Below are 17,524 nucleotides of genomic sequence, written 5' to 3'. Positions count from 1 at the left end.
AGACAGAAGAGAATCTGTGCTCCGCTTTAAATGTCAACAGACCATTTCAAAGCCTCCCTCGAAGACTCAACTTAAAGCAGTGACCCAGATCATGGGACAGAGCTTCCCCCAACAGGCGGATGTAAATTAATGTTCAGTGACACCATCAGAAAAATCCAATAGCCATCACATGCCCTTGGACCGGCCTCCTTCCTCTCCTTTGTCTGGTATGACCCTGGGGCCAAAAATCACTAAAAGCTCCTCAATTATAAGAAGGAAATTCTACACATCTTAATGATGATGCCGTCTGTTTAAACTTTACCTCTAGCTTGTTGATGACCTGTGGGTTGCAGAAACATGGGTGTACAGGCCATTCCACAGACTAAGAGCCGGTGAATCCTGGGAGAGGGGCCTGGGGACCTTGTCCACCTCCCTGGGCAAAATATGACCGAAAACCAGGTTTGAGAACCTCTCCTTCACTTGAGAGAATGTAGGCTCTAGCATCAGACAAAACTTGGGTATTGAAGAAACTTCTTTTTTTTTTTTACGTTTGAATAGAAAATTTATTATTTTCATTTTCCAAGTGTTTTTTCTATTGGGGGGGAAAAAAGAAATCTTAAGGACAGTTGTCACTTGCTGCCAAATTGAGGGTAGACTTTCTATGGTGTTTCAGTCGCTAAGTCACATCCAACTCTTGAGATCCCATGGACTGTAGCCTGCCAGGCTCCCCTGTCCAGGCAAGAATACTAGAGAGGGTTTCCATTTTCTTCTCCATGAAGAAACTTCTTAATTCTACCAGTTTACTTGTCTATGAAACAGGAAGACTGGGAGGATTGCAATTACTCTATGCAACCTGCTTGGCACACAGAGGAGGTGTTCAAACACAGCAGTGATCTTATTAGCTCACTATTACTTAACTCTTTTAAAAATCTTTCTCTGAATCTGCATGTCTCTATTTGGGAGGCCGAGAGTGGAAAGCAGAGTGTTTGTAAGAGCTTTGCCAATCATGCCTGACAGGAATGAGAAGCTGATTTCATATGTCCCCACGATACAGTCTTACACAGGCCACCCTTTTTTTAAAAAAAAAAAAAAAAAAAAGGAGAAATCACTCAAGATTTGGCTGCAGAACTCACTGGCACCTTGTCATTTTTCCTGCTTCGCAGGAGCCCAGCAGGCCACTCCCCAGGAAGGCTACTCGTACTGGTCCACGCCTCAGTCACGTGGCTGCCCTGCTCCTCCTCACCTCCACCCTTGCATCAACCTGATCCTGTGGGCGCATGTGCTTCTCCATCTTCCCAACTGCACATCAAGGTGTGGTTAAGACACAAGTCCTGCCATCATCCACGGACCATCCCTCCCGATGTCTGCCATGTTAACAAAAATCCATGAAAGGCCCCATATCCTGCATGATCACGACCAGGCACTTTTCCCAATTTTTTTGTTTAGTCCTCGTTTGGAAAAGAAGCAAGACTTCCTCAAGTTACAGGATAATTTTCCTTCCATCTTAGTCTACTGTGTCCATGAAGCGTATTCTCCACACAGATGTCCTCTTCTGCACCCCATGGAGAGAGCTGGGTATCAACAACGCCTCCCACGGAGCCCATAACAGATGCTCTGACCCATAACATTTCACAGGCTCTAATGAACACAGGAAAGGCTGGGCTCTGAAAGTCACACAAAAGCACTCATACATTTCACACTGCCCTCATCATCCCCTCCTTCTCCTAAGAAACTTGCTGGAGTATCACTTCAGATGCAGGATTCTTCTAAGAGCTTTCCTTCTCAATACCCTATCACATCAACCCAATCAAGTGTAGTGACTATTATTTACACTGAATCTGACTTTAATGTCAAGTATGCTTACTAACAGAGCAAAGGTAAACATTCTTTAAATCTAGGTTTGTCTAATAAAAAACCCCAAATTCACTGTTCGTTACTTGCATTCATCATAAAACTGAGGAAGGACTCTCACGTGAGTAAAGCTATATCTATGACTATTGATTCATTTCAAACTTCTGTAATACAAAGAAACATGCTGATTCCTCCAGACACAGGCGATACATTCCAGTGACTTCTACTTTTCAGAGACTCAGCTAAATTAAATATATTTAAGCCCATGCTTGCCTACAAAATTAAAATTAATTCTCAACTAGTATTAAGGAATACACAAAAATTCAAAAAAAGGTTTCAAAAATTTAGGTTGGAAGAGAAAGAGTCAAGTCAAAACTAATTAGAAATGCCCATAATGACCATTTCCTTTTTTAAAAGGGCATTGTTCCAAAACTCCCACGTTCATTTCCCTCTCTCTGTGTATGTACTGCTTTTCGGATCCTTCACATCAGCACATTATCCACACCACAGACAGTTTCACGCTAGACAAGGAGGTAAGCCTGCCTGCCTCCCTGTGTTATCTGTCCACGTTCCATTTGAATCCAATTTCCTTGCATTACCTCTGCCCAGGTCAGGGATGAATGGCTGTCACATTCCCAGTGGAATAAAAAGAAAAACCCTTTCTTCCTGAGGCAGCAAGTTTCAATTCACAGAGCACATGGCTAATCTACATATGTGAAGGTCATGGCACTTCAGTCAAAGAGGTTAAGAATGGAACAGCTCACGTAAGGGGTTGTCTTAAACATCTTGGCATGATGCCCAACAAGTAAGAATGTTGAAAAGCAATAGATAGCTTCTGGCAGCAGCAAGGGGAAAAATATTTTGATCATGTGATGCGGTACACACTACCTCGTTTACTGCATGTGTGAAACTTTGAAGTCCCTAAAAAATACCACACATGCAAATCAAACCCAGATTTCAGCTTTACCGGGTGAGCCAGGCTAGTACATCTCCCTCTTCACAAGATGCATTTATGTGAAATTTCTAGACACATGGACAGTAAAACTCACCACATTGGATGACCAGTTGGCTCAAATAGCTGATTACAAAATTTTTTTTTGCATTAGTTTTTCAAAAAACCATAAAACATCAAGAAAAGGTATTTACACTGAGAAAGCACATTCCTTCAAGTTATCCGAATATAACTGTCTTAAATAAAATCCATCTTCTCCCTCCATTCTTCTCTCTCTCTTCACTAATAATAGAGCAGCATGGAAAATTACAGGATTTTCATACCCAGTAAAAGACAAAACACAAAATTGCTTTTTATGTTCTATTTTCACTAATGAATCGTTGAATACAAGTGAAACTTTTAAAATGCTCACACGTCTGACAGATATCTCAGGCGAGGAAGAAGGACCAAGTCCTGCCACACACACTGGGTACCAGGTGAGAAACCAAGGGGAACAGCCAAGCGGTCCACGAAGCGCACCTCTGCCCACCAGCAGGCAGGCTGGTTGGCACGGCCTCCCGGAGCTATGTCTATCCAGCCTCAGGAAGTGGAAGGGAGTTGGCACCCAGAGTAGGGGAAGGGAAGGGTTTCACACACCACAACCTTGTAACAAACATGACGACCATTTTTTTTTTAACTTTTCAACAGTTAAACTACTTGTTTAAAACCCAGAGAAAATTAATCGGAAGCAAAAGATCCATTTCACCAACTTGCAAATTGTCTGCCTACCACCAAATTACCTTCAACTCAAAATTTAGACTGCTTATGAGGCCAGTCTATAAACAGTATAATTCAATCCATATTTCTAGTCAAATTGAATAGTAAGTAAAATAAAAATATCCCACAAGCTACGTTTATTTACTTTACTTGCTGATGTTCATTTAGCAATCTAAGAATACTCCTGTATGCTAAACAATGAACACCATGATGTGTAACTATTTTCCCATATTCTCTGGATATCTTTTTAACTAATACAGTGTCCCTACACCAACGTCATTAAAGGTTTGTTGATGGTGGTCAAATTCAATGTTCTAATTACTAACCTTTCGAATTTCTTTTTCCTTACCAGGAAACATATGACTGCAAAATACAGGGGAAACTACAGGAGACATTTTAGAAATGTGATCAACTGCCTCATAACCTTTCCTAAACTCCTGGCAAGGTAATGACATACAGGGCAATAAGAAACTGACACTGTCTGGGTTAGAAATAAGCTTCAAATATTAACCTATTTGTTCCAAGAGGAAAGACCAATAGGCTGTTAAACTGACTAATACAAAATCACATTTAGCTCATTTCAGTTCCTTATCATGCATCCCTACCCTTGCCAGGCAGTATACCAGTGTATCCTCAAATCAACTTCTCCCAAGAATTCCATGACTAAGAATTCTTTCCCATCTCTTTGAAATGAAGAAGCTACAAACCTTAGAGAGATGAAGTGACTTGCTCAGGGTCACACAGGTAGTAAATGCCCAGCCTTCAGGTTCTCCAACCTGCACTCCTTTGGTTCTGCCCCTTGCTTTCATCCCCACACCTGTTCACGTGGTCAACTTCTGATCCTCAAATGGATCTTAGCTTACGAGACCTACTGTACAGCAGAGCTTTCCTGCTCAGACCCCACGCCAACCTGGTCTGCGAGGTACCCCTCTAACAGCTCAGCTCGCCCCACCTAAACCTGCACACTGCATTGTGCAGCATGCCTACCTGTCTTTGGTCTCTGCTAAAGGCCAAGACTTCTCAAAGGATCCAACGCACAGCCAAGGACCCAGTAGGCCCTGCAAAAGCAGCAGCCCGGCTCCAGGCCTCACTACACTGACACAAATCGATAGTCCCAAAGCCCCAGCATTTTGAAGGCTGTTCAGGGAAGGTCAATGAACTGAATTTTAAATCCTTCACGGTATTGATATTATAAAGTCGTTTCTTTAGCAGAAAAAAAATCACTGCATGATACCCAAAATACCATCCAAACTAAGCTCACTTTCTCATCAGCGTCACAGCACCTAAGAACCACCTCCCAGCGTACTGACCTTCCACATCAAATAGCAAAATATATAACAACACACTCAACAGGAAATTTTCCGTTTGGATACATTATCATCTACTCTTCAAATAAGATGATGCACTCTGACAGATATAGTCTTTCTGCAGAGAACTGCAGAAGAATAATGTAGCCATTCATTTTAATTTCCACTTCGTAAGACACCAGGGGTTTCTGATAATTCACCAGGGAAAATTACAGATCATATGTTATATTTACTCTTTGTATCTTAAGCACCAAGTGGTGCTTGTTAAGTATTTGTTCATAATAGAATTAAATTTTGTCCCTGGTACTTTTAAAAATCTCAGCATAAAAAAGAAAAATTGCTCTTCTCTGCATATTTGAGGGAGTCCCTTGGCATTCTCAGATTTTACGTTCCCGGTTTTGACTCTTTGAGGGCAGTCCTAAACTTCCATGATATGTAAATTATAATCTGGCTAAGGACCAAATCTGAACCGTACAGAAGTGAAGCTGAAGCAGATACAGAAGCAAGTTACTTAACTAATGAGAGACCAAGGCTTACCACTCAGAACGTCAGAGAAGCTAATTTTAAATTTTTAAAACTTTGTTCCTTTGCAAAAAAGTACTTCCGCTAGAGAGAGAGTCTTTTCTGCAGACCATTAAAGTGGAAAGGCCTAAGAGGCAGAAGAAAAAGAAGTGACTCTTGGCCAGAGAACAGAATTTCCTAATACATACGAAGAATATTGAAGGGGTCAGTGGTGTGGTCTAAAGGCGTCGGTCTCCCCTGGGCTCTACCGGCAAACCAAAAGCAGTTTCATGTAACCGTTTACAAGAGTCCAATCAGCACATAACTACATTTTGTGAGGGAAATTACTCTGGAATTCACAAAATCTGTATATTTGCACTGGGCTCAGTTGATATTCTCTGAACATGTCTGGGATCTAGTGTAGTTTAATAAGATATTCAATGGTGCATAACTGATTAGGCAGTATATTCTTTTAAAAACATTTCAAAGCATCACAGGGTTTTACAGCTGGAAGGGACTAGGGGTCATTAACTGATGGAGGCAGAGGCTTGTCCTCAACCGCACCCTGAAGTGCAGCAGGGCTAGGCAGAGAACAAGATCGCGGGCCCCCTTTTCTACAGCCGAGGGTAGACAAGATGCTACAGGACTGATGGCTATGCTCTCAGCGGTCACCCCGCCTAGCAGGCCACAGTGCAAGAAGGAAAACTGAGTCCTGTCAGATCTCCGAGAAAACGAGCACTGAAGCCTCCAGAAGAATTCAAGGTCTGACCAACTCCAAGCCCGTGACCCTTCCCTTACATCAGGACAGCTTGTGATACATTTATATTCTCATAAACCCTCATCATCACAAGAAACAAACTAATATTCAAACATATCAGTTCCCTCAGAATTTGGCCCGTAAGAAAGATACTTGCTCAGCAGTGGCCATGTTTTCCCTTTCTGTTTCCAAAGTCAGTAATAATTCACTGGGTGAAGCGAATTTATTATTAAAAAAAAAAAATACGATCAGTAATTTACTCGCATGCATAAATATATGGCCCCTGAATCTTAAAATCTGTTAAAATTTCAGAAATTATATGCCAAATTTCTGAAATTAAAATTTCAAATATAATTTGGCATATAGACAAATTCTAGACAAATTTCAGAATTACCAACAATTTCCAAAAATTAGACTCTGAAGTATTATGAGCGGTTTCACTTCTGAGATGCTCATCACAAAAAGAAACAGGAGATACTATGAATTCTGAAACATCCTCCACTAACCATCAATGCTTTGCTTTCTGAGGTTTATTTCAGTACCCAGAAGCAGTAGCTGAATTTACTCCTCAGCCAGCATACATTATCTAAACAGTTACCAAAAATACTCTAGCCATCTAAGTATCTTCCTAAATCTGAGCAGACTGTTTTAACTTTTTTGCCCAAGAGCCCATATAATGTAGAAAACTGAGAAAAAGAAGAACCTCTCTATGTAAATTTCAAAGTGATCCTCTTCTTCTTCTAGTTATTATTCTCTGTAGTGGATCGCTATTTTGCTCTGGCACCAAGCCAACAACTGATTGGTAGAAATGGAAGAGTCACTAGCCCACATCGTCTCTATCACAACAATCTACAATTATTTGTTTTGCCAAAATCCACTCCCACGCCCAAAAAAGGCAGGCCAACAGACTGCTGACCCACATGGTTGCTCTTTGCACACTGTTTAAATGAGCCGGTTCTAAGTCAACGAGATGCCAAAACTACCAAGGCCAGGTATGGTGGGAGCAGGCTCTGGCAGGATGTCTCTGGCCTAAGCTGCACACAGGAGCAGGAGTGAGCCCCACGGCCTGGCTACCCTCTGCGGCTGGCACATGGCTGATTAAGAAAGTGGGTGAAATAAATATTTCCCAGTTGATAGTATAGAGTATGTATTTACCTGCCGTACACCTCACAGCATACACAAATGCTAAATGTTTACACCTTGAGAAGTAATTGTTGCTGCCGGTATGAGCTCTTAAACCACAGCTCATTTTCTCTGTGCCCTCTGGAGAATCTGGGGTTAAAGTACATCACTGATCGTATAAAGATGTGACCACATATCAGCATCAACAGTAACCGAAACATAATGCCAATATTTTACACACACAGAGCCTGTTCATGAGAAAGACTAACCAGGGCCCAAGAAATATCCCTTTGCAGCTGCCTCGAACATTTCATCAAAAGGCCAATCGTCTTAATTTAGAAATTTTTCCACCTACAAAGACTTTCTGCAGTTTTGCGGAGGATGATAAAACCATGAGGAGGGATGCACAAACCTGGGGCACAGAACACTGAAAGCGCGCACGTGGTTTGGTGGCTTGCTCTGGGTTAGGGAGTGAGATGCCTTAAAACATAAAATACGCTTTTTAAAAAATTATCATTATAAGTGATCTCCACTAATAACAGAAAGATAAAACCAGTAATTTTAAAAAGAGGCTAAAAATGCAAAAGATGAAGAGAAATAAGGGGATAAGAGAAATAAATGATCATGCTAACAGTTTATTTCCATATCCTAATATCTAACAAAGTCCCAGATTTCTCCCAACAAAGTACCTCAAACCTTTAAACAGAAAGGCTTCGAAAAGTTGCTTTTCAGCTTTTAATACCATAATTGACAATGAAACAACTAACCTACACAATGCACATCTCCAAACTGACAAAAACCGGGACAATTACGCTAAAGTTAGAATTAGAAGCAATGGACTAAAAACAAACCAAAAACACCATTACTGTTCCTTGGAGGGAGGATTTACTCATAAACTATGAAGTAGCAAGATTAATGGTTATAAAAATAAGCTTATTTTATTTACATGTTAATAGCTAACAATTTTAAATTTTGACAAGGGAAGAAAAATATTTATTCATTTTTATTTGGGAGGATGAAAATATCCTGGAAATAGATGGAGCAATGGTTGCACAGCAATGTGAATGTACTTAATGCCACTGAACTGTACCCTAAAGTGGTAAATTTTATGTAATGTACATTCTGCCACAACCAAAAAATACACACATATATAGCTTTTTTAGCATCCCATATTTAGAAAAATAAAGTGGTCTAGAATTTTCTCCTGGATTTCATCAAATATAGCTTCCCTTCTAGAGTCACTTAATAAGGAATAACTTCTCTGATTCTCAAATTTCATCTTTTATCAAGGCCCAAGGAGACAGGGAAGTGCATCTTAACAGAATGGAGGTAACAGAGGCCAAACCTACTCCATACTTCAGTTCAAAAGGACTGTCTTGCTGTGATAGATCTACTCCAGATTTTGCTGCCATCCTACCAAAAATAAGAGATTCTATGGATAGATGAGATATGCTTAAGATTTTACGGCTTTAGTCTCTTTCCTAGCAATGAATATCAATCAAGAAACAGATCAATTTCATCATTAGTTCACCTACTGAACTCCACAGCCTTCTCATATCCTTCTTCTTCTTGTTCAGTCGCCCAGTCATGTCCTACTCTTTGTAACCCCATGGACTGCAGCACGACATGCCTCCCTGTCCCTCAACATCTCCTGAAGTTTGCCCAAGTTCATGTCCATTGCATTGGTGATGCCATCCAGCCATCCCATCCTCTGACGCCCCCTTCTCCTTCTGCCCTCAATCTTTCCTTGCATCAGGGACTCTTCCGGTGAACCAGCTGTTCATATCAGATGACCAAAACACTGGAGTTTCAGCTTCAGCATCAGTCCTTTCAACGAGTATTCAGGGTTGATTTCCCTTAAGACTGACTAATTTGACCTCCTTGCTGTCCAAGGGACTCTCAGGAGTCCTCTCCAACACCACAGTTTGAAGGCATCAATTCTTTGGCGCTCCACCTTCCTTACCATCCAGCGCTCACAACAGGACGTGACCACTGGGAACGCCATGGCCTTGACTACACGGATGGACCTTTTTACCTTGGCATTGATCTACCCAGAAGTAGGTTTAAAAAACTGGTTACTGTATCCTATTCAACTAAGTAAATGTAAGGAAACAGTTTTCTTAGAATTACTCGGAGTTAAAGACTTTGAAAATAGAACATATTTGTTGAAAACCTCCTGTGAAAACACATATTTTACTTTGATAAACTCACTCACTCAGTTAGTGAGTTTAATTAGGGGTTTCCCTGGTGGCTCAGCTGGTAAAGAATCTGCCTACAATGCAGGAGACCAGGGTTCGATCCCTGGGTTGGGAAGATCTCCTGGAGAAGGGAAAAGCTACCCACTCCAGTATTCTGGCTGGGAGAATTACATGGACTGGATAGTCCATGGGGTCTCAAAGAGTCTGATAAGACTGAGCAACTTTCACTTCACGTCCCTCAATTAACATGAATTGTTACAACTACAGTATACTTATATCAACAATTTCATTCATTCCAGTGGCATATGACAAAATAAGTGGATGCTTAATAATATTTAGGTAATTATACCTAAGTCATTTTAGGCAAATTTCTAAGAGAAAAAGTCACCACCATATAAAAAACATTTTAGGTCAAAATTAATTCACTCAACCACTCAATTAAACCAAAAAAGGCCACTCAAGTCTTATATAAACAGCCTTCAAACTGGAAAAAGCAGTACTCTGTAACAGATCTACACCTACATAAACACGCCCCTGGTGGATGAGCAGTTTTGCCTGGTTGCCCCCACTCCACACCCCGGGAAACCAGGACTTGGGACTCCTCGGCCTCAAGCATGCACACAAAGCAAGAACGCAGCTCTCCTTTACACACCCACAGTGATCTCCTGATGAAGGAGACCCCTCTAAAAAGGCACGTGATGAAAACTACCCAATTCCCAAAAGGCCATGGACAGGGATATGGCCCTCAAGTAAAAAGAGGATTGTAAAATGTCATAAGTTTTTGTAATATCCATTTTGAAAATCTATATATTATCCCCAAAATTAATGGAACTTGAGTTTTATTAATACTCATTCTGAGCCTCCATGAATCTGTTGTTTTAAGAAACACACAACAGTTCTTTCAAACACAAATATTTAAGACTCAAATTTATGTATCTACACACAGCCCAAAATGAAAGTGACACAAGTGAACACACAGCCCAAAAGGAAAGTGACACAAGTGAAATACTAGTTCCTTTTCCTCAAATATGGATCAAAGCACACAGATCCATTAAGTGAGCAGTGTCAAGCTCCTGCAGAGAAGGAAGAAAAACCTCTCCACCTGGGAGAGGCAAAAAGCTAACAGTTTCCTATGCCAACATGCCCAAAATTTACATCTCCAAGTCAGTCTTCAAAATAAGTTGCAAAATTTTATAGAAACCACCGCCCCCCTCAAAAAAAATTTTTTTTTAATGAAACTACTTTCTTGCTAGGAGAGAACAGGGTTAAATAAATGATCATATTTTTGGTTTGCCTGTCACACTGGTATTTATCTTAGGGAAATAAGTAAGTTCCTATTACATCAGAATTCTTTTTTTTTTTTTTTCCAGATACACCCAGCTCCAAATTATAAAGTAATAAAGTCCATTCATATACACCTGAAAATTCAACTACCCTCTGTTATATCTGTTTTCTTTAAAATGTGTCTATTTCTAATAAAACTACCAAATGGGTTGTATATTAAGAGACTTCCTCTACACTATCTTACATTTTTTTAATCGGTTCTTAAGCCAGAATTAATATACTTTTATGCCAGAGTGAAGATGTTATTCTTACAGTTTTAATGAAAGAAAATGGTAGTTAGAGGGTAGTTCATTAGTACAAGTGTCTAGGTGTGATTTGGAATATTTCCATATCCACAACACAATTCAGATGCTTCTGATACAACATGACATGGGAAAAATGGAACGAGTATAAAAAGTTTTGCCAAAAATTCATTCCTGACTATAGATAAAAAAACAAAACCAAAGAAAAACGAGGGATTAGGGTTTCTTATTACAGATGCAAGGTAAGACTATGTTTTTCCCTGGAATATACATATTGATTTTGTGTTAATATAAACATAAATTTAAGTGACAGCTGTCTTACAGAGTAGTTGCCTTTAAAAAAAAAACAAACTGCAAAAGTACACAGAAATCAGGATCCCCAATGAAAACAATTTTAAGCCATGCACAATTTCATTTCAGATAACCCAGAAAAACAGAAAACGGTTGACATTTTTCATTGTATTTTCTTTGTTTTTTAAATGAACCACAGTTGCCAATTCCACCTTCTCTTAAAGATGGGGCAGCTGGCCAGTCATAGCTCAGCAAATGTATCAATTTAGTCCACAAATATTTCTTTACAAGATTTAACATATCATATAGGATAACACTGCCCTGAGCGGGAAAGTGGGAGAGTGTTATAATGTATCTTATACAAATTTTAAGGTAATCAGGAACCAGCCTGTAAGTCTGGTTACTTACAAACCTTACTGCTTTGAAATCAGCTAATCAGTTTTCTTTTAATGGTAAATAAGGCTTTTTTAAAATTATGTTGTATTATATTCTATAAAATTAAAGTTAAAATAACATTAATGAAATTCAGCACAAATATGGACATCACAAAATCTTAGTTATGTGAGCAGTCCTCAGTATTCCTTTTGAGATTGCTTTATCTGAATACTTTACCTCATAAAAACCCACTAAATATATTGTAAAATGCCTTATTTCACTTTTAAAAAAGACCCTCCCATTACAATATACACACGTTTTGTTCTCAATTACAAAAACATTTGCCACCCAATGTAAACCATTCCTAAAATCAAAAATGAAACTAAACGTGTTAAAAGCCATGAGAAAATTTAATAGTATTTCATGACCTATAGTTATATAGTAATCTAATGTTTTGGACAAACAACTGGTCCTTAGTATAACTATCGTAACAAATACTAAAGAATAGCAGCCTTCCAAAAAGAAAAAATACCAAAAAAAGACACATTCCACATGTTATACGGTATAGTACCTACAAGAAATCAGTGAATCTAGGTCACACGCCCAGCATTTTTCTTCCCCCTTAAAAACAAAAAAGCTATTCCTAAGGGTCATACTGAGGACATAAAGGATTCACTCTCATTCCAAGAAAACAAAACACTTAAAATGACTGGTACCACTACGAAAAAATACCGGAAAGTAACACCGACCTGCATCTGCCTCTATCATCCTCGTTACTGGTTTACAGAGATGTGAATTCTAAACTGTCCCTTTAAAAGGAAGCTGACAAAGCAAATCTTTTCAAAATTAATTACATGGGTTTATTTACACAAAGTTTTCCTATGTTTTCACCTATCCGAATCAAAAAAATCAGAATCCCAAGTTTTCTATGAAGAATAGGAAAATGTATTATCATTAACAGTAAAACTCTACTAACTGAAGATTAGAAAGGAGTGGAATCCCAACGTCCTCAGCCTGGGATTCACATGATTCTCTGTTAAATTCAGTAGTGCACACATTCTGACAAGTCTCTCATCCAAAATACGGTTATTATTAAAATGCACCTTCCTAAAGTAAATGAGCTAAATAAAAACAGATATTACAGCCACCATTATTCCTTTTTAACATATTTTAATGTTAAAAAAGTTTAAAAAATTCTAATGTCCATGAAAGAAAAACTATTTGGAAGAAACCCAGCACAATTTGCATGTAATACAGTTTCCCTAAAACACTGTGTAAGCAGTTCAAATAAGGCTCATATAACCTAATCTAGCAAAATAATCAAGGGGGGAAAAAAGATTCCTGAGGCATTTGCTTCCAAATCAGAAGCAAATACAAAATAATTTTTTAAATTTCACAAGGTCCATTTCTTCCCTTTTAACTAATTGTTGTCTGCAAAAATTATTATACAGTTTCCCCACTTCATGTTTTCTTAAACATCACGTCCATTCTAACTGAAACCCCTCATACACTAACATCTAAAAATGTCACGTCCATTCTAACTGAAACCCCTCATACACTAACATCTAAAAACGATCAGAATTGTTAAAGCACAACTTACCAGAAATATAGTTTTAATCTTGTTATAAAGCTAATATTACTAAAATATACCACTGGCTATCAGAATCATGACATCTTTAATGTTACAAGTTTTAATTTTATATTAAACTACATGTGATGACATAATTCCAAATTTTTTCATGGTTTAATCCATAAAGGGTAATTTTATAAAAGCTTTCCAAATCCAGAAATTGGTAAAATTTTTGGTTTAATTCTTTTTCAATTGCCATATCCTCACCCTACAATTATAGTGAATGAGATATGCAATAGCCATGCTGAGACTGTCAAACAGCTGAATTTTCTAAGTGCCCAATACTGGACACCAGTGTGATGTTTTTAGGTATTTAATCCTCTTATTAGTAACTGTGATTCATAATAATTTAAGCTTTAAATAATGTTCCACCTTACATCTGCATGTAATAGAGCTCAGTTATTATTTGTGGCAAGAATTTTTGTGACTGTGCTGCTCAGCACTTCTATTTACATCAGCAGTGCTAAATGCCCAATGGTGAGAGGGGAGCCAATCAGATGGCAGATTAGATGTCAACTCAGAGGCAGCTGTCTGGAGACTATTACAGCCAGTTTACCTCCACAATTCAAATTCCAAACCTTGCAAAGGAGATCAAGCCAGTCTTTAGGCTCAGCCTCCGAGCGAGAAACAGCAAGAGTGCAGGACTCTTCCTAATAACGCTAAAGGACTTGGCGGGGGGGGGGACAGGAAATTAAAAATCCAAATAAATCTGATCCAAAAAGATCTATTTTCACTGGTCTGCTCCCTCCCTGGGTTCGCTGACTAAAAACGTACGCCTAACCCACGATCCAAATAAGTTCAGTTTAACCGGAATGTGTTCCTTTAACGCAGCCTATCCGTTGAAGGTGACTCCTTTCAAGCAGCCTGCAAGCCAAATAATGGATTTCCCCGGCTTATTCTTGGGAATGAATCGATATATTTTAGGGTCGTTTTCCTCCCCATCGTTGTAAAACGTGGGTACTCTTTTTGGCTACTAAACGCTCAAAACTCGATATCCGCGTCGAATATCGCCGAATGCCTGGGCACAACTACGAAACACACGCTCGGCTGCCACAAAGCTAACCTTTTTTTTTTTTTTTTTTCCTGCCTTCACCTTGTGAGCTATAAGAGGGAAAAACGCGGTGTGGCCTGAGGTAGGACAAAGTTCCTCATTCTTTCCTCAGTTCGAGCTCATGGTGGGCGCTACCCGAGAAGCGGGGGGCAGTTATTCCTCCTCAGACCCTACCGGCCCGGAGCGCCTATTTCTGTGGTAAAAATAAATAAATAAATAAAATAAAGCTGCCCGAACGGTCCCCGGCGCCCACACGGCTTCCCGGTGGCGCGGTCCCGGCCGCGCGGCTCGGCGCCCAGGGCGGGGGTGTCGAGGCGGGCGCTCGGCGACCGGCCACCGCGGCGCCCGTCCCGGGCCTCGGCGAGGAACCCCCTTTCCGCCCCCCGGGGCCCCGGGCCGCGCACTCCGACCCTGCGCGCCGCCGGGCCTCGGAGAGAGGCAGCCGCGAGTTAAAATGGCTTTGGGCGCCTCGCTCCCCCACCTCCCCACCGCCGCCTCACACACACACACCACCACCACCACCACCCCCCCACTAGGGCCGAAGACGCAGAAAAAGTAACGCGGAAAGAAAAGAAACTACAGGGCTCGCGGCGCGCGGCGAGGCCGCCGCGGCGGAAGCAGGCCCGGCCGGCGCGGGGGTTACCTGGGATCTGCCCATGGTCGGGCCGGGGGTGCCGGGGCTCATCGCCGGGTGGCTCCTTTGTTGCGCGGCCGCCCAGGCCGGGCTGGCAGCGGCGTACTGGGCGCCCATGTCCTTGCCCAAGCCCATGCCCGCGGCCGCCTGCTGGCCGCCCGCCGCCGCCCCCGCCGCCGCTGCTGCTGCCGCCTGGGACTGGGGCTGCGACGGCGGCGGCGGCGGCGGCGGCGCGCTGGGGCTGCTGTAGTCCGGGTAGCTGCCGCCGTAGCTCCTCATCATGGGGCTGGGCGAGGTGAGCAGCTGGTTGAGGGTCGGGGTGGCCCCCGACGGGTGCTGGTTCTGCCCGGCGAAGCGCTGGAAGCCCCCCGTCGCCGCCGCCGCCGCTGCCGCCGCCGCCGCGCCGGCGGCCGCCTTGCTGAGGCTCGCGGCCCCGCCGCCCCCGGGGCCCATCATCATGCCGCCGCCCTGCTGCCGGGGGGAGCTCAGCACCCCGTACCCCGAGGACGAGCCCCCATAGCCGCCGCCGCCTCCTGCTGCTGCTGCTGCCGCCGCCGCCGCGGCCGCCGCCGCCACAGCTCCCGCTCCTCCTGCTCCTCCTCCTCCTCCTCCTCCTCCTCCGCTGCCTCCTCCTCCTCCTCCTCCTCCTCCACCGCCGCCGCCGCCGCCGCCGCCCGCGCTGGGCCGGCTGTAGCCCGGATAATGGTTGTACTGGCTGTTGGGGTACCCTTCGTGGGAGTTCTGCAGGGGGTCCATGCTGTTGGGGGCTCCGGCGGCAGCTGAGGCGGAGTGCATCAGCCCCATCCCGGGGCTTTGTTGTCCGCCATGTTGATCAAAGCAAGGCCCAGCGCGGCCGCCGGGGCCGCCGCTAGCTGGGGCAGCGCTGCCATAGTAATTATTAAACTCCGAGACGGCCGCCGGGCCGCCGCCGCCTCCGCCACCCCCGGGCACGGCGACCGGCGGCGGCGGCTGCTGCTGCTGCTGCGCGCCCAGGGCGCCCAGGCCCGGCTGCTCGAACCGGCCGCCTGCCGGCTCCCCCATTTTGGGCGGCGCGTCGTCCTCGTCGCCCGGCTTGCTCAGCAGCGGCTGGCCCGGGGGGTCGGCCTGGCTGCCCGCAGCGGCACCGTCCTTGGCGCCTCCATGTTGCGGCTGCTCCATGTCGGCACCGGGCTGAGGCGTGCCGCCGCCCGCGCCGCCGAGGCTGTTGTTGTTGGAAATGGGATGTTGGTGCTGCTGCTGCTGCTGTGGTTGCTGCTGCTGCTGCTGGAACTGGTTTAGCTGCTGCTGTAGTGCGTGGTGGTGGAGGTGGTGGAGGTGGTGGGCATGGTGGTGGTGGTGGTGTTGGAGGTGGTGGGCATGGTGGTGGTGATGGTGGTGGTGGTGGTGGTGCTGCTGCTGGTGGGGCGCTGCGGCGGGGGCTTCGCCAACGGTTTTCAGTTTGTGGTTGGGGAGCAGCCCCGTCTCCATGGCCGAGCCCGGGCCCGACGAGGAGGAAGAGGAGGACGCCGCCGCCGCCGCGGCGGCGGAGGAGGAGGAGGAGGAGGAGGACAGCGCGGCGGCGCTTCCACCCTCCGCCTCGGAGCCGCCGCTCTTGGCGCTGTTAGTGCTGGCGGCGACCGCGGCCGCGGCGCTCGCGTTATGGGCCATGTTCAGTTCGTGACGGGGGTGCAGGGGGTGGTGGTGCACATTACTCAGGCCGCTGCCGTCGCCGCCCCCCAGCATGGGTCCCGGTGCCGCCGCGCCGCGCGCCCCCGCCTCCAGGTCCCGGGCCCCGGGCGCCGGCCGCGGCCCCGGGGGCGCCCGCCGCTCGCCGCTGCCCGCCCGCGCTGCTGCTGCTGCCCGCGCGGCCATGATCGCCGCGGCGTGGCGAGGCCGGGGGGGTGGGGGGGGGGGCGGGAGGGGAGCGCGGGGGGAGACAATAAAACCCACTTTTTAGGCCGCGGCCCCTCCTGTGCGCATCCACACGCCCCGACGGGAATCGAGCGAGCCCCCTCCCCACTCCCCTCCCTCCACGGGCCCCGCGGGAGCCGAACCGGGAGTCTACGCCTTACGGTCTGGGCCTGTTCCCGCTGTGTGATTTCAGGGTGAAAGTTTTTAGTGCAGGTTTAAATGAAACTTTTTCTCTTTTTCCTCTCTACCCCGGATATGGGTAAAAATACACGACTGACTTGAGCCGCTCGGGCCCAGCATGGCTTGAGAGGGAGCCGGGCGAGCCCGAGCAACTATTATCCACTTCTCTCTGCTCGGGCGCACTCGCAAAACGCGGACTGGACTCAGCCCTGGGCCGCCGCGGCCCGCGGGCCCTGCGCCCTCCTGCCCACCCGGCGCGGGTGCAGCCTCGCGGGCACCGGCGGCCCCAGGCCGGGGAGCTCGGGTCGGGCCGCGCCGCTGGCGTCCGGAGCGCGGCGGGCGTGGGGCGACCAGAGGCTGCACTTTCCCCTCGTGCCTCCGTCGCCTTGCCAACCGGGCGTTCGCGTGTTTGTTTTCACGTCTAAAAGGCACGATACAAAGGTGGAAAACGAGTCTGACGAGCA

The 17,524-nt window shown here is 44.9% G+C and overlaps 1 protein-coding gene across 2 annotated transcripts in view; it reads right to left on the bottom strand.

Moving 5' to 3' along the window:
• ARID1B (AT-rich interaction domain 1B) overlaps positions 1 to 16,801 on the bottom strand; it is a 435,546-nt gene extending 418,745 nt beyond the window's left edge. For both annotated transcript variants that reach the window (XM_055536066.1, XM_055536065.1), the window contains exon 1: positions 15,000 to 16,801. In XM_055536066.1, coding sequence (XP_055392041.1) covers positions 15,000 to 16,712 — 1,713 coding nt within the window. In that variant the 5' untranslated portion in view covers positions 16,713 to 16,801. The remainder of the gene's footprint in view (positions 1 to 14,999) is intronic.
• Between the last annotated feature and the right edge of the window lie 723 nt (positions 16,802 to 17,524).

The sequence above is a fragment of the Bubalus kerabau genome, chromosome 9, assembly GCF_029407905.1.
Source record: "Bubalus kerabau isolate K-KA32 ecotype Philippines breed swamp buffalo chromosome 9, PCC_UOA_SB_1v2, whole genome shotgun sequence".
Classification (NCBI taxonomy): domain Eukaryota; kingdom Metazoa; phylum Chordata; class Mammalia; order Artiodactyla; family Bovidae; genus Bubalus; species Bubalus kerabau.
The sequence above is the reverse complement of the archived record's forward strand: the minus strand, read 5'-3'. Positions and strand labels throughout refer to the sequence as shown.